General features: G+C 36.3%; 2 protein-coding genes across 3 annotated transcripts; both read left to right on the top strand.

Moving 5' to 3' along the window:
• Positions 1-5,897: 5,897 nt before the first annotated feature.
• bloc1s5 (biogenesis of lysosomal organelles complex-1, subunit 5, muted) lies at positions 5,898-10,294 on the top strand. 2 transcript variants are annotated; one of them, XM_027172584.2, is made up of 5 exons: positions 5,898-6,116; positions 8,207-8,292; positions 8,493-8,622; positions 9,032-9,087; positions 9,220-10,294. In XM_027172584.2, exons 1-5 carry the CDS (start codon positions 6,098-6,100, stop codon positions 9,391-9,393), a joined length of 465 nt encoding a protein of 154 aa, XP_027028385.1. In that variant the 5' UTR covers positions 5,898-6,097; the 3' UTR covers positions 9,394-10,294. The 2 variants fall into 2 exon arrangements, with proteins under 2 accessions (XP_027028385.1, XP_027028394.1); XM_027172593.2 differs by having other exon boundaries at positions 5,899-6,116; positions 8,210-8,292.
• An 842-nt stretch (positions 10,295-11,136) lies between these two features.
• Positions 11,137-22,405, top strand: txndc5 (thioredoxin domain containing 5). Its single transcript, XM_027172572.2, has 10 exons — positions 11,137-11,409; positions 12,027-12,179; positions 13,929-14,034; positions 14,184-14,280; positions 14,853-14,968; positions 15,157-15,243; positions 17,618-17,764; positions 18,316-18,398; positions 19,718-19,847; positions 21,782-22,405. Exons 1-10 carry the CDS (start codon positions 11,243-11,245, stop codon positions 21,902-21,904), a joined length of 1,209 nt encoding a protein of 402 aa, XP_027028373.1. The 5' UTR covers positions 11,137-11,242; the 3' UTR covers positions 21,905-22,405.
• The last annotated feature ends 240 nt before the right edge of the window (positions 22,406-22,645 follow it).

Raw genomic sequence — 22,645 nt, 5'->3', positions numbered from 1 at the left:
AATGTTTGTTTGTTTGTTTGAGTGTTTGTTTGTTTATTCAAACCTCTCACATTTTAGCAGTACCTTGCAGGGTTTATCTATGCTCTCCATTTATTGCTCGACATTTCCCGACTTCCACAACATGTGCCTGGCTGTAAAATACCAATTATAGGGAATTTTGAATGATGTGGAACCGAATGCTCTGCAGCACAACCCATTTCCGTTCTAGCTTTCTTCAGTCGTTCTCTGTCGCCATCTTTTGGATGTATAGGGACTTTGGCGATTCACTCTGTTCTTTAGTATTTATGCTGCAGAATATCGTTCATAATCAGAGACTAATGCTTAAATATTACTGTAAAACTGCCCATGGCTGCTTTTCAGTCATGATGACTCATAAATTCACAGTCATTAGGGATTAGATTTCATATAGGATTTCAGTATGTGAAAATGGCAGTACAATGTACAATGGGGTATAAATGGTATGAAGCAATAAAATACAGTAAAATAACTGGTATTGATATTAGTATTGGTATTCAAGGATTCAAGATATTTAAGGTTAATTTGTACTATTAAGGTCTCATAAATTTGAAAAAGTGTTTTTTTTTTTTTTTTACATAAAAGTGAGTTTTTAATGGTTTCCCCACCAAAACCATTTAAGGATTCTAAATTTTCTCAGAACATAATATTGAAAAATGGCATGAATGAAAATGTTCATGATACAATTAAGTGGTTCTATGGAAATTAGTTACTGAAGTGTACTACAGATTGTTGCTGTTGTTGTTTTAAAATAATATGTATATATAGCCATTATGTCAATACCACCTACTGACCAGTGCTGACCATCCCTTTCCAAAAAACCATGGAAGTTAATATTGAATTGTTTCCTCATTCCACTCTAATAGCCTTTACTCTTCTATGAAAGCTTTCCACTGCCGAAAGTGCTCAGTACAGTTGAGATCAGGGCTCTGTGAAGGCCACTCAATTACCTCCACACCAACCTTGGCAATATATGGCTTGATCTCATTTGGTGCATAGTACATTGTAACAAAGCAGCTTTTTTGTATTAAATTTGACCATAGAATTTTTATCCATAACATTCAATGGTGACAGTAGCAAGGAAAAACACAGCCATTTTAAGGGTGAAATCTGAGGGCTATATATGCATAGTTATATTCAGGCTTCCAATAGGATGGATCAGGTAAGTCCAGAGAGCAGAAGTACTCATGATCACTGGTATATCAGGAGTAACATAATAAAAGGTTATTATATGGTATGCTCTTGTACCATTAATGTAGGTATGATGTAGGTATGATGGTCTGGTGTCTATATACCTTTGCCTATATAGCCTACTTATTGAATTGTATTGAAAAATAGTGTATATATTTACATTATACCCCATAAATACGTAAAGGGAACAGGTTCCAAAAGGAACTACAACCATCTCTAAAAGAAAAAACATCTACTGTAGGGTTCAACAAAGTGGCCATGGTCAGCTGTGAAAGCTGTTATTCCAAAGTTACTAGTAATAACAACAGTTATTTAACAAGTAATAAAGTGTTAGACCATTAAAAGCTTCATCAAGCTTTTGTTCATCTTGAGGTTCCTAAACTGGGATTTCATCACCAAGCAACTATGCACAAGTCTGTGGCATTGATAGGAAGATTACGGTGGTCGAAAAGTGCAAAACAAATGAACAAATCCGAAAACACATTAACAAATCTGAAAACAAATTAACAAATCCAAAAACACATTAACAAACATGAAAACAAATGAACAAATCCAAAAACACATTAACAAACATGAAAACAAATGAACAAATCCAAAAACACATTAACAAACATGAAAACAAATGAACAAATCCGAAAACAAATGAGCAAATCCGAAAACACATGAACAAATCCGAAAACACAACGACAAGTCAGACAACCCGGAAATGGTAGGTATCGTTTTTGAATGGAAACTTACCGATCATTGGAGAAGACACCTGTCACTCAAGATATACAGGTATGGAATCTTATGTGTAATGTGTAAAGTTCTCAATTTAAATACAAGAAAATAACAAAATTAATACACAGTAATCCACAGTAAGGACAATACATTTTGTACACTTTTACACACATTCCATTTTCCCTGCGGCAGACTGTTGTACTGCCTGTATACCTTGAGTGACAGGTGTCTTGTCCAATGATCGGTACATGTTCCAATCACAAACTATACCAACCTCTTCTGGGTTGTCTGAATTGTTGTTGTGTTTTCGGATTTGTTAATGTGTTTCGTGCAACGATTCAGATAACCCGGAAAAGGTAGGTATAGTTTGTGATTGGAAACTTACCGATCATTGGACAAGACACCTGTCATTCAAGATATACAGGTGAATGAAAGGTGTCTCGTCCGATGATCATTAAGTTTCCATTCACAAATTATACCTACCTGTTCCGGGTAGTCTGACTTGTCGTTGTGTTTTCGGATTTGTTAATTTATTTTCAGATTTGTTAATGTGTTTTCGGATTTGTTAATTGTTCAATTGTTTTCGGATTTGTTAATGTGTTTTGCACTTCTTGGCCACCGTAGAAGATAGGTGATGTGAGAGTCTTTGTTACAGATACATTGACAATGGGAGGAATAGAGTACAGGGGCATCAGGCATTGCACACGCAAATGTATGTGAGATTTGACAATTACAGTTTACAATTATTATATATTTTAATTGTATTAATGGAGTTTGTACAATTATAATGGACATTCCCAGGCAGATTGCAAACATTCCATCAAGTTAAGTAAATGGGCTTTTTTTTTGCCTGTTTTTTTTCTTCTGCAGTTTGAACACCGTTACTCAGAAAGAAAAAGTAAGAAAGAAAACTCTATTAGCTTATTAAAGTTATAGCTACTTCTCCTTCGTGTCTGTAGCACAAACAATGTGAGACGAGTTATGCACTGAAATTTTGTCCGGGAGAAGAATAATGAAGAATTGACATTTTCCGAAAGAAATTTGAGTAGCGCTTGCCAGCGCAAAATTCAACCCTGAACATGCACCTGCACAAGCCCAAGTGTAGGGCGCAATGTGTGTGTATGTAATTGAACCTATATTGGAAGTCATATTGATTGTATTAAAGTCAACATTTATATACAGTAGGCTTAATTCCATGCTGTTCAAATGTTGGTGTTCACCACTAAAATACCCATGCATCTGACATAACATGACAGGCAGGTAATATCACTAAAATACCCATGACACCGTTCTTATTAAGCTAAACATTTTGAAATATCTTTGCTGTTGTGGATTTGTGATTCCACTTATTTTGAGGGTTACTGTTCACAGTACATCACTAGAATACACTTATCAGAAATGTGCTCATTGAGCCAAGTATTTTGATTTGTTACCTGTCTTTGTTGCCATAGATTTGCGATTCCACTCATTTTAGATGTTGTTTCTGGTAGATTGGTAGAGAGATGGATGGAGAGAGTGTTATTAGCAGACAGACAGATGAGGTTTCAGCTAATGAGCTGTTATTCATGATGAGATGACTCCAAGACATGCTAAGATCTGAGCAGAAACAGTAGTGACTAAGGTCATGAGTGAGATGAGTGTCAGTGATATGAAAACCTATGTGAGCATTTAACTTCACTAAGAGAATGAGTATAGAGGGAGAATAGGAGATGACAATTGAACTGAGTATTAAAACCTGTGGGACGCTAGTGGAAAGTCTTTTTGGAGCATGTCTGTCCTCTCAAAGTCACCTGATATGACTGCCAGGAAGGAAAAAAAAACAATTGCAATCTTGCAATATAAATTCCAAGGCTCTTGAGGGTAGTTGACTGTCAAACGTTGCTGAAAGATGATACAGTCTATAGTTTCTGATATCTTAGGGATTTGTAATAGATTTCTTCAGAATGGGAATAACCTTTGCTCTCTCTAAGGCATTTGGTTCATGACCAGATGTTATGCATCTGTTGTGAGATGGTCTGGAGCATTGTGGAGGGAATGAATCCAGTGGGCAGGTGGATTGCAGGACAGGGTGACTGCCAGGAATTCATCTGTGGCTAGCTTTAAAAAAAAGAGCAAGTGATAAAAAAGGGAATACTGAAGCATAGGGGTAGTCAGGGTAGAAGTGAAGGTCTGGCAGATTTTATCAATATTCTGTTCAAAAATGGAGGCAAAGTCTTCAGCATTCAAGGAGGATGGAGCAAGAGAAGCTGGGGAGGTTAGAAAAAAAGATAAGTAGATGCTAAGGATGTAGCTGCTGGGCAAGAGGAGAAGAGGAAGGCCAAGCGATTTGGATGTGCAAGGATGTGGTGAGAGAAGACTTGCAGGTGGTTGGTGTGACAGAGGTAGATGCAGAAGACAGGGCAAGACAGAGAAAAAATGATCCTCTGTGGCGACCCCTAATGGGAGCAGCCAAAAGAAGAAGACTTCCTTTTGCAAAAATTCGACTGAGACATGCACCTGTATATGTAGTAATTATGCAGTAACTAATCATGCAGTAATAATTAAACCTATATTGATAGCCATAATGATGGTTTTATGACATTCTGTTTGCATGCAATTTTGTAGAACACCATAATACAATTTTCCTTGCTGAGTCATATTGATATATCACATGTTATGGATATTCTGGTAATGTCATATGCTCGCATACAGAATGTCATTAGCATATTACATTAAAATTAAAATAAACACTTACATGAGGGGAAAACAAAGCTTAACATGCTTAAATGACAGGAATGAGAAAACTGCATTCATTTTAAGCATAGAAACCTTAAAATAAAAAAAAGTTGCCAATACACACTTTGAATAGTTTATATATGTGTGTGTGTGTGTGTGTGTGTGTGTGTGTGTGTGTGTGTGTGTGTGTGTGTGTGTGTGTGTGTGTGTGTGTGTGTGTGTGTGTGTGTGTGTGTGTGTGTGTGTATTTCCATTTTAATATATTTCCTCTCAAGGTTTCTTCCTCATATCATCCCAGGGAGTTTTTCCTTGCAGCCGTCGCCTCTGGCTTATTCATTAGGGTTAAGGATAGTGTAATGAAGCGTCATAAGGCTGAGGCTCCATTTGCAGGCTTTATTATAATACTCGCAGTACAACAACAGGCAAGGGTCGACGTTGGCAAACACAACAATGCAGAGTAGACAGAAATCGTGGTCAATACAACGGGCAAAGGGTCAGGGCAGGCGGCAGAGAATCGTAAGGCAGTACCACCAATCCCACCAACACCAATCGTATAGTCAGTGGCTGACTGAGAACAGGTGGTGGTGCAATCAGTCCCAGTGAGGGGTTATGGGAAGTGTAGTCCGGAAGCTATTAATACCTGGGAGAATGTTTCCTCTGGTGGCGATCAGAGGATGAGGCAGGTGCTTCATCCATGACTGATAGATCTTTTTACATTTATTTTAAACATTAATTGCATATATTCATTAATTTATTTTTATCCTCCTCCTCCTCCTCCTCCTTCTTCTTCTTCTTCTTCTTCTTCTTCTTCTTCTTCTTCTTCTTCTTATTATTATTATTATTATATTTATTTCTTTTTCTCTCTCGTCTGTTTCCATACTTCTGTAAAGCTGCTTTGAGACAATGGGAAATTGTCAAAAGCGTTATACAAAAAAAATTTAATCAAATAGAGTGATGGATAGAGAATGTGTGTCATAAGAGTCTGTGTTCTAGGTACACTGGCATAGGGTTAGGAAGAGAAAGGCTTCAGGTTTACAGGTGCATACAGATTTGTGTGTATAAGCACTGAATTATTTGTCTGTAATAATAATAATAATAATAATAATAATAATAATAATAATAATAATAATAAGAAGAAGAAGAAGAAGAAGAAGAAGAAGAAGAAGAAGAAGAAGAAGAAGGATTTGTACAGGCTAGCATTAAAATAATAATAATAATCTACCCTCCAGTTCAGTAGGTGGCGCTAATAAGACTGTGGTCTGTCAAACGCAAAAAACGTCAAGACAGCCATAAAAGTTGTTGCCTTTTAGCACTTGATGTTGGAGATCATTTGTTAGGGTAGATAAGCAACTCACATCCAGTTCTATCGGTTCACACCGTTTAAGTGAGTACCATAACTGTCTGGTGTTTCAGTACACACGTGTATTAAGAGTTTTTCTTGTGTCGTCTCGTGAACATGGACAAAATAGCCCACGGTAAGTCAGAATGTCAACACACGAGCATTAGCAGCTTCTGCACACTTTTATTCTTTTACTGAAACGCTGTAGCTACTCAAAACTGTCGGGAATAGGAAATGTACAAAAGGAATTAGATTAGTACCTTTTAAATAGCAATAGTCAGTGAAAGGTGTACAGTATGTTGGCTAGATAATGAGGGTTTTTTGTTTGTTTGTTTGTTTGTTTGTTTGTTTGTTTGTTTGTTTGTTTTAACCTTCCTAAGGTAAGTAAACTGGTACAAAAGGCATAAAAAACAAGAAACATGTAAACAAGTCATGCACCGAACAAAGAAATGGGATTATGGGCTGATGTAATGTCAGTTTAATATTGTTTTACAATATGCATTTAAAATGGCATTACAGACATGATGAATTTTATATATATATATATATATATATATATATATATATATATATATATATATATATATAATATTAGATCCCTCATGAGCATGTCATGGGGTTCATTTGGTTGGTATGTTCTCTAACAAACTCTGGGATTTTTTGTTAGCACAGGTTCTGTGTGTTACCATATAATAATTATATATTTAATGTAAGAGTGAAACTGCAAATGTTTTCAGCAACTGTGTTTTTAGCTCTGTTTCTGCTGCAGTAAAAAAGGAAAGCAAGTTGTGAGCAGATCTGCATGAGGCAGCGTAAAGAGCCTTTAAAATGATTGCTGTCAACTAGAGCAGTAAACATCAGGTTACAGTGTGATACGATTTAGATTCGTACACAGGAATGATCTGATATCCATTGAATCTATGATACAATTTGATTTGGTAGCCTCTGATTTATGTGTCCAACTTTGTTCAGAATCTGGCCTAAGCCTACTCTTCATGAATGATCATCAGAAATGATATTTTACCTTTAACTATGGTACTATTTTAAAGGTGCCCTTCCACACAAAACCGTTTTTACTTGTATTTTTTGATATGTGTTAGGTGCATATGAGTTTGTGTTGTGTCGGGAATGTGAAAATGAACTGCTACCTCCCCTGTCAGCTCTAGCCACTGAAAAGAAATAAGCAGAGAAATCAGGTCAATTAGAAAAGCTGCTCAGTGTGACATGGAATTGATCGAGCTCACTACTATTCATGAGCTCTCCCACTTGAGACCGCGCTCACAGAATTCGTGTAGCTCAATGAGTTTCCTATACCGCAAGGATGGCTGAACGTCAATGTACCCGAAGAAGCCATTCTGCCGCAATTCCAGGTGATTGTAAACAAAGTTTCTCTAGCCTAGGCTACGTATTGCGCTGGGTGAATGAATAGTCATGCTCTCATATCCTAACGGTTAGCCAATCAACATAGCTCATTGAATATCAATAAGAACTGGCGCAAATCGGGCTGAGTCTTCCTGCAGGCTTTCTATACCACACAAGAATGTCTTGAAACAAGATAACCAAGGCATTTTTTCCACAAAAAATGTTAGTCCATGGTAAACTTCAGACATTACCACAAAAGTAATGAAATACGTGTGTCACGGCATCTTTAAGTGTAAGGTCTAGGCAGAACACCTTGCTATATTATTAAATTCATTAATAAAAATATGAATTCTGTTTTACCCATCAGTTATTTTTGCACACTTTTTTTGATAACAATGAATACATAATAAATCAGTGATTATTACTTACAATTGATATATAGTTGATTCATTTAGTCATTTAATTCATTGCTTTGTATAATGACACAAGCATCACTTTATGATCCAGACTGAGTGATTGCTGTGCCTGGTATCTCCAGCAGTACCTTGCCCTTCTCATCGTTTCCAAATTCAATTCAAACGTTAAAAGTTAAATATTTTAAAAATGATTACTTGGATCAGTGTATGTAGCACACCTCTAGAGGCCAAGAGCTTCAAAGTGCTGTATGAGTTTGTATGTTCAGCGGTTTGGGCTATATTAGTTATATTAAAAAAAAAATGTTGTAGTAGTATTATGCGGAATAAGTACTTATTTTACAGTACTCAATCCTACAACATGTATCTGAATTTATTGAAGAAAATTGGCTTGTGTTTTGGTATTTTTTATTTATTTATTTATTTTTCTTTCTCTCCCCTGCTCTATAAGCAGATGTTGGTGACATTCAGTCAAGGTTGCTGGACCATAGGCCAGTCCTACAAGGAGAGATCAGGTATTTTGTACGAGAATTTGAGGTAAGGAAACACTTTTTGTTTGGTGTTGCTTTTATTACTTTATGATGAAACTTAAAAATCTTTTTTATATTTGGATCCATTTTGATTATACAATTGTACAATTTATATGACGTGCTACTGTATTTGCATGCGTGTGGCTGTGGTAGAACATGTAATCCTACTTTTTCCATTTAACAATAGTGAATATTTTTGCTCCACAGGAGAAGCGAGGCTTTAGGGAGTGTCGTCTATTAGAAAACTTGAACAAGCTGGTGATTGAGACCAATGAGCAAGTATTGCCCAGGTGCACCAAGACCATGCATGGAAATTTACTTGACGCTCTCAGTCGCTGTATGTAGGGAAAAAAAGTTTGGTTTTTTCTTCATTATTCTAACAAGACTGAATAACTGTTCTGTTACTGTGCTGTGCTGTTGAGTGTGCCTGGGGTGTGTTAGTTTCTGTTCCACTTACAGTTTGAGGGTGTATGGTGGCCTGTTACTGACTGCCATCCACTTGGGACTGACACTATTCAAAAGTAGTGCTGGTTTAATGACAGGGACATTAGTTTGATCATAACCTTAATTTCAGTATGAACTTGAGAAGATAATGTAGAATATAATAATGTAATATTTGTTTTATATAGTTTTTATATAGTATGTTATTTAATTATTTATAACAACTCCTTAAAACCACAAGAGATGTTTTTTTTTGTTGAATTAGCTATTGAAAATCTATCTACTGTATGCTTTCTCTTACACAGTGGAAGCTGTAACTCGTATGACGCAGAGAATCCAGGAGAGGGAGCTAGAAACACATGTAAGTCAAAATACTATTTCTGCAAAAAAAAAAAAGAGTAATAAAAATAAGATGCAAAAGTGCAGACTAATTTATGTAGTACAATAATATTCCTCTGTGTGTGTGTGTGTGTGTGTGTGTGTGTGTGTATAGAGCATGATTCTTCAGGAGGGTGTGGAGAAACGCAGAGCAGACTGGCAGGACTTTGTGAAACAGCAATCTTGGCTAAAGGAGGAGGTGGATGAAGAACATGCTAAAGCTGTGGGAAGACTCAGTACACAGTACAGTGAGATAAGGAAAGACCTTGCCAAGTTTTCCCATTTCTGAAGTTCTCTATGGATGCTCTTGTTTTTGGACAGTATTTTTGAAAATGTTCTTCTGCAGCTTGATGATCAACGTACAGAGAAGGCCTAAGGAAGCCTGTTATATGGTTTTCAGAGAACATGTGTGCCTCATTTGCTTTATTCTCTGCATGTATTCAAAATCGATATGTGGTCGAAGAATTTAAAAGAAAATGAGCGGTTTACATAAAATATGTAGTTAAGCGAATTGTTTAAAGTTACACACAAATCTTGTATAAAGTTGTTGAACAGAAATTTGATCTACTAGCATGAGTTATATATTAGTTATGTATAAAGTGTATAATCCACTGAATTACTATTAACTTGATCACAACACTGGGGATGTTGCAGATCATTAACTCGCGCATGACACAGTGGTGCAGTAGATAGCATTGTGCCTTAAAGCTCCAGTATTCAGGGTTCCCTCCTCAACTTTGGTGAATGTACCAAAACAAATGGAGCAAACTCGGTACTTTTTTTAAACTTCTGTGCTCAATTTGCATGTAGCTTTTACATAGGTCCCCTTCAGATGTTTAGATGTTTGACCAACTGCTTTGCCAGCCCTAGATGGAGTTAGGCCAGCAGTTGAAATATAAATAGCTTGTACTGTTTTAATATTTTCCTAATCTGCAGAGTATAGCTTGAGCACTGTATTTTGTACATTCTGTGTATAAGCATAAAAACTTGTTAGAAGTGATTCTGCATAGGTCATAAAACAGTGTACATATATATTGGTTGTTTTTGTATCTGTGCCGAAGGAAAAGGTGACAAAAGGAAAAGTTTTTTCAGTCATTGATTAAAATAGTTCATATTTTTAGGCTTATTGTTGTGATGAAGGACATTATGATTGAATAAAAATGTACTAGAAAGAGCTCTCAAATCTTTAACTTTAACTCGTACTCATTTTTGTACATACATGCAATACTTTGGTTATGATTATGACCCCAGCATAGTGTCTCACAAATCATTGTAGTTTATTGTAATTACCTTATACATTTAGTCACCAAGCTCAAGGAGTCTCAAGGAAAATGTCAGATTTAAATTGCCTAACAAATGAGCGGACCAACATTTTAATTTAAATGTAAATCTGTCTGAACAAAATACAGAGAATCCACAACCAAATATATTTGAATGTCTAAGTATAACATCCTATTCAGAAAGTTTGGGCGATGATATTGAGTTTTATTCCAGTGATTTCCCCACACCAACCTCAGAAAACCATGTTGTTTTGTAAAGACTTTCTAGACTGTTGTGTTTCTCCAACATTGAGACAACAGTTTAGTGAAGACCCTCGTACGAGTGATACGGTAAGGTTTCCACATACTTTTACATCATTTAATGTGCATATTGTGTAAATTAGATGAATATACAGCTACGTATCTACATTCTACATTTCAAACTTACTATACCAATTAAAAAAAAATTCTGAAAATATATCAACTTCCACATAAACCTGACAACACTGGCTGAAATCAAGAGGAACTTGGTTCTTTAATCTTTTCAATCAAACTAAAATTGTAATCTTTACATTCCACATAAATACATGATAGAACATGGTCATACTTTTTTCTTTCTTTTTTAAATCTGGTCAATGTGAAAAACGTATCATATGAAAATAGTAAAATAGCAGACACGGCGACCTTGTTTGTAATTTTTAGACAAGAGAATATATAATACGTGACTGATGCTGTGTTGTGAGAGAAAGTAAGTGCTGAGTGGCGAATCTGCGACAGACTGATCGATGGATTGGGCCTTTATGAAAGCTCAAGCAGTGTTTCATTGACACTGCAGTTGTACTTTGCTTTCGACTCGTCGTGGCCACATCAGCTCTGAAAATGCACCGCTTTTTACTCAGCGTCCTTTGCGGTGCTTTTTTCTTTAGTATGATCTTGTGCGACAATGAGACGGAGGAGGACGAACACACCAAGCACACTTACACGGTGGACATGTTTAATAACGCTATTCCGACTGCTCCACACTTCGTGATGTTCTTCGCTCCGTGGTAAAGTTCTCTTTAACTTTGCTAGCTAGCTAGGATGCTTAGAACTTGCAGTGACTTGCTATATTATCGTACATCACTTAGCTGTGTAAAAATAAATAAAAATCCCTGTAAATATCGCGGCTTCGTTTGACGACGAGGTTTTTTTTTAGATGAAATGGAAAAAGTTTCTCTGTTGCTGAGGTTTGCTAGCTGTGAAAAATAACGTTAGCTTAGGTAGCTATTCCTCTTGTTCTAATATGAATGGATGTAACATGGTTTAAAACATGTTAACGGGCTGTTTAAAAAAACAAAAAAAAAAACAACAACATTATTTTGTACATATCTGTAGCATTTTCCCCACGCTAGCTGGAAGTGTGAACATTGGTAAGCTAATTAACTTAGCTAGTAAACTTGGCTAGCCGGGTTTCTGATTCACTCAGTTCACTCCTTCGGTCTACGTGGCCTCTTCGAGTCCTCTTCGTTTCATGATTAATATGTAGTTCATTGTAAACCAGTACAAATCTAGTTTTAACTTATTTTTGCATGGAATGTGCTTTGTAAAAGATTGATGCATTTTAGTGGTCATTTACATTACATTGTTCCAGGAGAGCTACAACATGTTCTTTTGTCCTGCACAGGTGTGGTCATTGTCAAAGACTGCAGGGGACCTGGAACGAGATGGCAGATAAATACAACAACATGGAGTCTCCCCCTGTCTATGTGGTTAAAGTAGACTGCACAAAGGACACAAAGTTTTGCTCCAGCAACCATGGGATTCGGGGATATCCTACGTAAGAAGTACAAGTTTTCTACTATTGACCTCTTTTGTCTGTAAGAGTAAAATTAGATGCCACAGGGAAATAACTGATTACACAAATTACAATCACACATTATAGCAGCACAAAAGACTAGAATGAAGAAGTTATATATATATATATTTTACAATTTTCAAACTAACCATATATACCCCTCTACTATGTCCAGTGAGGTTATTCTGGGTATAGGCTCTAAGGCATAATAATGTTCTCGCACTTGATGAACTGTTGCGCATGTTGACTGCTGTAGAGGGCTGCATTGGGATTGGGCTCCCGCGGGACCGGGCGGTTTCACCTTTGCCCCGGGCGGGAGTGGGTGGTCAGAAAATGTAGCCTAATAATAAGAATGGAGTCAATACATGACGTTGAGAATATGATTAGTATTAGCATTAGTATTAATTTATCTTATTTAAATGCAAACATGTTTAATTCTATTTTTCTGGACATTAGCCTGAAATAATAATTAGTCTGATCATTTGCATACAATCAAAATTTTCACAAGCTCTGAAGAAAAAATCTGCGGGAGTGGACACAAATATTGCGGGTGCGGGCGGGAGTGGAACACGCAGTTTGCGGGCGCGGGCGGTCCTGGTCAGAAATTCAGTGGGAGCGGGCGGGTGCGGTTTTATAAAAACAGTCCCGCGCAGGGCTCTAGACTGCTGAAAGTTTGAACATCCTCCTTTTACATTCAAGTTTAAACGAGTCTTACTGAAGGTAATCTGATGCTTGATTATTAGAAAATGGTCTGGATGCAATTCATTGTCCAGGATGTTTAATAATTTGTTTAGTGTTCTCCTTTCCACAACCACATCAGAACTACCCTTGAGGCAACACAGGATAGCACTGTGTTTCTTGCATTTTGCTGCAGAGAAGACATAACTTGCAGACTGGTCTCCAACATCTTGCTGGTACCGTTAGCTTCCTCTCCAGACTGTTCTTGAAGTGGACACCAATATATCTGTGTGGTGGCACTCAGCTCAGTAACCTCTCCCATGATGTTTACTGGTCATGGTCCTTCTTCTGCTGAAGTCATCTTCTTCTTTTCATCTTCTTCTTCACATTGAAATGTATATAGTTCTTCCCAACCCACTCAACAAAGTTGCTTTCCATGTTATGATACTTCTGTTCCTGTCTATCTGTGTCCTTTACCACCTAAGAGTTTTTGGAGAGTTTCTGCATGTGACAGAGGTCTGACTACTACAGAAAGTAATAAGTGGTCATTTTTAAGCCCGGGGCAAAATGAATCTTAATGATTTTCACTGGGGCGTATGCTCACCAAAACTGGAATGTTGAAGACTGGAAATGTAGCCTAGTCTGATGAGTCTTGATTTGTGCTGAGGCATTGAGTATTGATATGGAATGTGTATATACCATAACCTTTAATCCACCTACCCTCTTTGCTTAACATTTGCTCTCAGCATTTGCGTGACTACCCAAAGTGCACTCTTGGAATTTGGTTGTGAGAACATTGGCAAGTTTGTGATCCTTTTATGATCTGCACCAGTTTTGCTATATTCTTTTATGGTATAAAAGCACTATACAAATAAATTTAATTGCTTTAACACCGGAATGTAAACCAGTTTTCCGGAAGCTAGAGGGTGTGTCCTACTGTGATAACAGGTTTATACATGGTTAGTGAAATAATCCCAATTCAACTGCTTGCAGCATAACTGTGTGGTTTTTATTTATTTATTTTTTAATTGTATTTTATTTTTTTGTGTGTAGTTTGAAGCTATTTAAACCTGAGCAGGAGGCAGTGAAGTATCAGGGACCCAGAGACCTACATTCACTAGAGACCTGGATGCTAAAAACTCTTCAGGAGGAGCCAGAGGTAAGAGCTCTCGCTCGCTCTCTCTCTCACCCCCTACCTTAGCTTGACTTATTTGTTACTTCATAAAACTCTGAAATGTTGAAAATCTAGAAACAATGTTGTGGTCTGTAGTTTGCCTTTGGTATATGTCGATTTTCTGTGTTTCCCAGGTTCCACAAAGTGAGCCTGAAGCACCCAAGGTACCAGAACCTTTACAGGGCATGTATGAGCTTACTGCCTCAAACTTCAAAGCGCATGTCTCCAAAGGTATGAAAGCTAAAAAAAATAAATTAAATTATTTGATACAAAGCTCAATTCGCTTAACAAAACCTTCAACAGACTTCATAATAAAGGGTCATTTTGTCATAAAACAGCTTATTATACAAGATTTAATTTCTTCTTTATCTTGATTAAGGGTTTAAAAATAACACAGCTTCTCTTAAAATTTGTCAGTTAGGGTGCAGATAAAGAAAGAGGAAAAACGACACTGCACACCAGTGAAAGCTTGACCCAGTGTCATTATAATTAATTATTCTGCATTTGTAATGTTGCGTTTAATTAAAGATGGAAATTTAAGACAGATTCAGGCTATGCTCAATTTTGTTGTCAAATTCGTCAAATATTATAAACATACCACTAAGGTTAGCATAGCCAGAAGTGTATTCACTTTAACATGAATGCAATGCTTAAGACATAGCCTGAAACATTGTTTTGTCTATGTAAATAGTCAAAATGGCACTAAAAAAGGGAATTATGTTCTAATACACTGGCATGATGTGGCAGACAATAGATGCAATAATGGCAAATGTATTTATTCATTTTGTGACTTTCTTTTGCAGGTTCTCATTTTGTGAAGTTCTTTGCACCATGGTGTGGTCATTGCAAAGCTATGGCCCCCACATGGGAGCAGCTTGCCACTAGCTTTGAACATTCAGACTTGGTCAAGATTGGCAAGGTACATCCATTGACACTGTTGATTAAAGTCTTTGCATGATCCAGTTCTGACATTAAACTCACAATTTTGTCACATACACAGTAAGTCGTGTGTGTGTGTGTGTAATATATAAATAATATATAGAATTGCCTTAAATAACTTTTGTGATGTTTCATTTTGTTTGAGTGTTGGTTGTTTATTTGCTGCAGTTAGACTGTACCCAGCATTATGAGATCTGTTCAGAGAACCAGGTGCGAGGCTACCCCACCTTGCTCTTCTTTAAAGATGGAGAAAAGGTAAGGAATATACTTATTTTCAGTGGTCTTATGCTGAGAAACAATATTATGAAAATCTGTAGATATGAAAAAATATTTTATTAACATTAAAAAAACGTAAAAAGTACTTTGAAAATGGGCAAAAAAACAACCTCTATACAGAAAACAGTGCTTATCCTTAACCTGAAATGTTAGCAACATCTTTCATTATTCATCAAAGATGGGAGCACACACACTGAATTACATTGGAAGTTTAACTCAACCTTGTTGCTATTATCCGGGGAGACTTTTGGATTATCAATTATATACTCAGATTTTTATTGCAACATCTGTAAGTGAGATTTGCATTAGTTTTTCCTCAAAATTAGTTACAAATATTACGTCCACTAAATTATGGATTGATTCAAATAGCATATTTAAGAAGAGAAATATGTAATTGTGAAAATATCTGATATATTGTTCTTTGTGGTAAAATAAGTGTTAATCTGTGAGGGGGGGCAGCCATAGACTAAATGTGTAAATGAATTGAAAAAATGCCATGTACACACAAGGGATCCAGAGATTTCCTGTGAAGAAAATTTACAAGCCTTATTAAAGTACAGATTATATAGTTTATTATTTTATTAGTATTTTAAACTCCATTATTTACAGGTTATGATTGGTTGAGGTCTGAAATTTGATGTGAATGCTCCATTAACTGAAAAAAGGCCAAGTAAAATACACATTTAATGGATTTTCATCAGAAAGGAAGATGAGATCAATTAAGATTGCAGATTAAGGCCGTTCAGCAATTTTGTCATGCTTCATAAAAAGAGGTACCCTTTCCATTCTTGATCAAGCTCTGACATTTTGCCCTTTGGTCCGAACAAAAAAAAAAACGTATAAGAAAAAAAGGCAGCTCATAAAAGCCTGTAAAAACCTGACTCAGCCACCTGACTTCTTTGTTGTCTCCTAATTCGAGTCTGACTTGGACAAAATGTTTTGTACATTTGCTCTGATAAAGTTTAAACACGATACCACAACCTTCATGACCGAAATCCAGTTGATTACTTGAAGCAACAAAAGGCATGCTAGTGCATTTATTTGTAGATATTTGTTTGTGTGTAGTCTCATTCATCCATTTCCTTAGTGATGAGGTCAAGTCGCCCCTGTATTGTGCAACCCAACTAGGTAGGTTGCAACATAAACTATAAAATAAGTGTCTCCCAGTACCTTCCTGTTCACCAACTATAAGACCTAAATCTCAAACAGAAGAATTAGCCAGTAGCTTGAAGATGAATGCAAAAAAGTAACATAAATAAGTGAAACTACTGAATATTGCAAAGATCAAATTTCAAGTTACCTCTCTGGAAATTTTACAATATTGTAGTCTCACTCTATTTTGACTGAACTAAACAGTGCTGCTAAGCTTAACCCGTTAATGCTAGCAAAATCAAGTAATGTAAAATCGTCCAACGCAATTTTCTGACATCAAAGCATGCATAGCAACTGTCAATTATCTGCCACCATGCCAATTTGTTAGTGATGCAGCTGAAGAAAGTTATAAAATTAGATGACAGTCAACAAAAACTAAGCCAGTTTTTTAAATCGTCAACATCAGTGGATAGCAGTGAAGTGAGGAATGATCAAAAGGACACTGATTTTGGATACTAAAACCCAGACAGACAGGACATTCCAGAAATCCAGACAAAGCTGTCACACTGCTGTTGAAAAGCATACAATAGATGGCCATGGAGGATATCTCATTCACTAAATTTATTTAATGCTTGGATTTAAAGCATGAACTTTGATTTGAATACATATGCAAATGGGTGCCTTTGCCCAGTCAAGTCCCAAGTATGCCTTTTTATGTTCTTTTGAGGTTCTCTAGAGCAGCAAACTCTTTACAGATCTGTAAATGTATAAATCTGTGAAGATGCCCAGTGTGAATCACATACTCCGAAGTTTTTAGATTTATTTTGCAGAGAGACATGTAAGTTTCTTCCCGTTTCCCCCATTTGATTATACTGGTGGACAGACTTAAACCATTAATAGCATCTTTTTTTGGCTGGACAGTCTTCAGCAAAGCTAGCCAGAATGCTCGACTGGTTAAAAAAAAATTAAAATGAGTTCTAATCTTCTGCAAATTAATTCTGGTATTTCCATTTTTCAGTTTCAATATTTTGTTGGCTTGTACATTGTGTGTGTGTGTGTGTGTGTATAGATATAGATATATATGGATGAATAATGATTGGGCTTTCTTTGAAAACTGACAGTAGATCAGACAAATAGGTTGTTCCTTGCAACGAACAAATGGTCGTTTGTCCAATGCGCACATTAAATACCCTGTCAAATTTTCTTTTCTATATCTGCTTTGCAATATTATGCTTTATATTATAATAATATTTGTTTGCAGGTAGATCAGTATCGGGGAAAACGCGATCTGGAGTCCTTTAAAGAATTTGTGGATAATCAGTTAGCAGCTGCTTCTTTAAAAGAACAAGCTGATGATGATGCAAAAGACAATGAAATACCCCAGAACACAGAGTCTGTTAAAGATGAGGTAAGGCATGTATGTGAAAGGATTTGTAAGAATGGAATTAAAATAGTTATTGAAACTCATGTTTGATAGGTAAACCTTCTGCATACTACTGAACATCTAGAGATCCTCAGTATTTATTACTGATAATTGTAACTGTAATACTTCAGGAACTATGTGGCCCCTCTGCCTTTTTGGTGGCTCATCTAGTTTAGCATCATGCATTCCATCCCAATGTCATAGCTTCTATTTCCACATGCTGGTGCAAATGCACAATACTACAGAATTGTCTGATTCAATTCTTTCCATCTCTGGAGCATGATGTACAAAGTTTGACATCCAAAATGCAGCTTCTGAAAATTGTAAAGCTTTTGAAAATGTTCTTCTATTGGTCACTTTGGGTTAGACATCTTTGCGTCATTTCGGTTCATTGCACTTTTAAACCACATCAGTACAAACAGCATAAACAATAGATAATCTTATCAGTAAAACTCTGTAGTATGTTCAGTCTGCTAAAGCTGATGGTCCCAAGACATTCTGCTTATGCCTATTGTCTTTATTTCCTGTCTTTTTAGTCCAGTGTTAAAATCCTTACTGAAAGCAACTTTGACGAGTCTATTGCTAAAGGGATTTCCTTCATCAAGTTTTATGCTCCATGGTAAGTACTTCTCAATTGCTTTCTTTGACCTTCAGTTTTAAAGGGTAATGGTTTTATTTTCATTTTAAGATCTGGCAGATCGGAAATTCAGCTTTCCTTAAAAGTCCCTGTTACTGATATTTATTAACCGACCACAAGTTTTTTATTTTTTATTTTTTTTAAGATGAGCTCATATAGAAACATCCGTTGCTTGCAATAATTGTAGCAAGGCTGTGACCCAATGATATAACATCTTGTACTGCAGCTTCTTTCCATTTTGTTTTTGGTGATTTCTCCTTTCAGTCTCCTCTTTCCGAGGTGATGTGTCTGCTCAACTGGGTTAAGGTTTGGTAACTGACTTGGTCAGTATAAACACTTCCCTGGATTGAGGTCTTTTATATTGGCACTGTGTTTTTGGGGTCATTGTGTTGGCTCTTCACAAGGTTTCCCCAATTAGATAGGATGTATTTCTTTGTAAATTGTCAGACAGAATGTTTCTAAAGTGTTCTGAATTAATTCTTCTCCTGCTGTCATGAGTTGCATCATCTATAAATAAATTAGTTTTATGAGTTATTTGAAAATTAAAAGCATGTAGTTAATGAGGTGATTTGGAATAATTGTTGGGCTTCATGAACATGTTTACACTTTCTAACACTAAAGTGCTTTACAGTTCTGTACAAAGCCATATCATCTTCAGTAAACAGCTTTAATACACCCTCAGTCTGCATTCAGTTTTTCTGGCATGTTGCTCATATCGATGACAAAGCTAGCGCGTTGTACTGATGATGTAGGCCAACTAGCAAGCCTGTGTGTGTGAGTGAAGTGAACCGAGGCAGCTAGCACAAGCAAAATTTCTTAACACTTTATTATGTAGGATCTTATCTAAACGTTCAAAGTAACTTGGTATGTTTAGACTGTCAGTCCTTTTCAAGCTAACTCCACTGACAGACCAAGCTTGAAATAGACCTTTTCCATTCATTATGGTATTTGAAAATAAATTGAAAAACAAGTTTTGATGCTACAGGAAAAGCATGGAGAGCAGAAGAAAAAAAATTTTACCTCAAAAAAGTGTGTTAAATGTTGCTTGCTGTTTTTAGTTGGTACATTACTTAATTATACATATATTGATTCAACATAATTGATTAACCAGTTAGCTAGCAAATACTCTAGCAAAAGAACCCTCTCTATTTGGTAGCATCTACTGTGTAGTGTCTGGCTTCAAGGTCTCTACTGCACAATGAGTCAAGATTATTCATTGGGTAAAGACTATCTACAGGTGTGTATTTTTGAAGGCAGTGACTCCTACCCAGAATGCCAAATGTTTGTGTGATATTTTGTAGGTGTGGCCACTGCAAAAACCTGGCTCCTGTGTGGGAGGACCTATCTAAGAAGGACTTTCCTGGCCTAACTGATGTCAAGGTTGCTAAAGTGGACTGCACTGTAGAGAGAACGCTCTGCAACAGATTTTCAGTGAGTCACATACTGTTGGTTCTGTAATTTAAGGATTATTTTTCATTTGAATTGTTTTTCATTTTGATCTCATTTCTGGATTTGAAGACACGATTTCATGTTTATTAAGTACTATGTTTGTACCTTAAGTGGAAATGGTTTAGAAAATCACCATATGCTAATATAATTGGAAACAATATTACGTACAAAACAATAGCAATCTACTTGCAGTAGTTCAATTAACAGTTAGTAGCATTTAATAGCAGGAAATTTCATAACATAGTTTGTGCTGCATCCTTCTACATCACTGTACCTCTGCTCTATAGCAGTCTATAATACAACCTAATGCCAGCGCTGACATGCTTGCCAGATAAACTTAGCATGCAAGCTAAGTTTTGTTGAAGGAGAAAGGATTCTTTCTGTTCTATGCTCTAAGTGCACTGATTATCTCTGAGGCACCTTTGAAGGCTCCTTCAAAGGAGGTATCATTATCAAAGTCTATGATCAGTAGACCAGGATCAGTTTCATGAATGTAAATACAAGGGTTGTTAAACCACTGCCAACACTAAAACACAGACAGACCAGATTAGACTTTGCTAGATAATATCTAAAATATCCATACCAAGATCTGTAACAACATTCCTTGGACAGATTAAAAAAACAAGAAGATTTAATAGTACCAGAATTATGGGAGGAGAAGATTATGAGGAAGGAGAAGATGGAATCAGCCAAAGCATAGCACATCTGTCTTGTCTGGTAGAGACAGGCATGTGCATGTATGGCTGGCAATGGTACTGATTCTAAGTTTATTGATGATGTGACTTAATTGAAGTAGCAGGGTGAATTCTAGAGTGTATAGAGTTGGATGTTCTGGTCAGATGCAGTCAAATGTTGCAAAACTTATAGGGCATTACTACACAGTTCAAATGAATAATTACAAAAATATTGCATACTTTACTTACTGAAGACAAAACTGAAAGCAGAAAAGCCTACAACAAGGAGCAGCAGACAGCTGCAGTTAAGGCCTGGCAAAGCATTCAAGAGAGAAAATAATGTATTTTTTGATGTTTATGGGTTCCAGACTTCAGTGTATTTTTTTTTTTGATGTATATGGGTTCCAGACTTCTGACTGCATAGGATGTTTGTCCAACTATTAAAAATAATTCTTATAATTATGGTATATGTCCAATTCCCTTTGAGTCCTTGAAAATGGTGAAACTGGGTAAATAAATGGCTACAGTTCCTAAATGGTTAATGCAATGTTTTTGTAAAATCCCTTGAATTATAGCTGAAAGGCTATTTTAAATCCATTGTGGTGTACTTAATGTACACCAAAATGTACTTATGGACCTGACTGTACATTACTGACCCCTCCAAGGACAATCGTTTTTGTTTTGCTATACACTGTAGTCATTTGCTTTTGAGGTTAAAGTGTGAATGAGATGATGGATCATAATGTTGGTTGTCATTCCTGATATTGCACCTAAATGGTGTCTCTTGTTTGAACCCACCAATTTTTCAAAAAATATTACATGACCGAACCTTAACCTTGCACATGCATTTCACCCCCGGAAGAGGAGATTAAACAGAGAAATACCCCAAAACAAGCAACAACTGAAAGCATGTAATTTGATGCAGTTATTGCAAGCAAGGGATATGCAACCAAATTTGTAATATTCCTATGTAATACTTTTATTTACCTAAAAATTGGGTGGAAAATTATTTACAAAACTCTAGTAGCTAGTAAATTTCAAGAAAGCTGAAATTCTGATCTATTTATCTTTTAATGTCAAATGTAAATGTTATCAGTGTATAGCCAAAAAGAATGGATCTTCTCTTTCCATAACCTTCAGGGTGTTCTGAATTTTTTACATTTTGTGAAACTCTTAACATATTATAAAGAAAAAGAACATGCATATTGAACCAAATCTTTCATTGATGTTTCGTCTCTGCAGGTGAACGGATACCCGACGCTTCTGATTTTCCGAGCTGGGCAGCAGGTTGAAGAGTATAACAGTGGACGGGACTTGGAGAGCTTGCACAGCTTTGTCATGAAACAAGCCAGAGATGAACTGTAGCACTACCTCATTACTTACACATCTTCTGTTTTTTTCTCTCAGCTAGGCAGCACTTATTTCTATAAATGAAAACATCCTCCTGCAGAAATTTACAAGAGCCATTCTTCAGCTTTTCTGCCTATTTTTTTATGAGCAGTTACTATAACGTTGTCATTGACTGAAATCCGAATGTAACACTTTTACTTGGAGACCAACAGATGGAAACGGTACTTCTGATTGACGACCACTTTACCAGGAAGAGAAATCCCCCCTCTTCTCCTTGCGTCTATTCAACATTTATTAGGCACTATAGTCTGGCTTATTGGGTGGGCAATACAGTTTGTTGTGACTGTAAGAAGAATCTTGTAATTTGCCTCTCAGGGAGAAATTTTTGTTTTAAATATAAGGGGTTGTTCATTCTGCCATTTCTTTTGCCCTTTTCACCCCTAGTTTCTAGTATATGCTGAATTGTGTTTAATTCTTTACAATTAAACTTGTGGTACAATTAAACTTCACATTTCAGTTACCGTATATAAGGTTTGCTTGTGGAGAAAACTATGAATTGAAACCAGATTCATCATTATTATTATTTTTATTATATTTGACCAATAATAACATATTACAGCTAGTGATTAGTGCAGGCAAAACACAACGTTCTGGGTGTTCTAGCCTCACCTTTTTACTTCATTCTTTTTTTTTAAATCTTTGAATAGGAAATGTGTCTCTTGATGGTGGAATTTGAATAATGATCTGACACTTGAA

The sequence above is a fragment of the Tachysurus fulvidraco genome, chromosome 25 (assembly GCF_022655615.1).
Source record: "Tachysurus fulvidraco isolate hzauxx_2018 chromosome 25, HZAU_PFXX_2.0, whole genome shotgun sequence".
NCBI lineage: Eukaryota > Metazoa > Chordata > Actinopteri > Siluriformes > Bagridae > Tachysurus > Tachysurus fulvidraco.
This window is presented reverse-complemented; position numbering and strand designations above follow the sequence as displayed.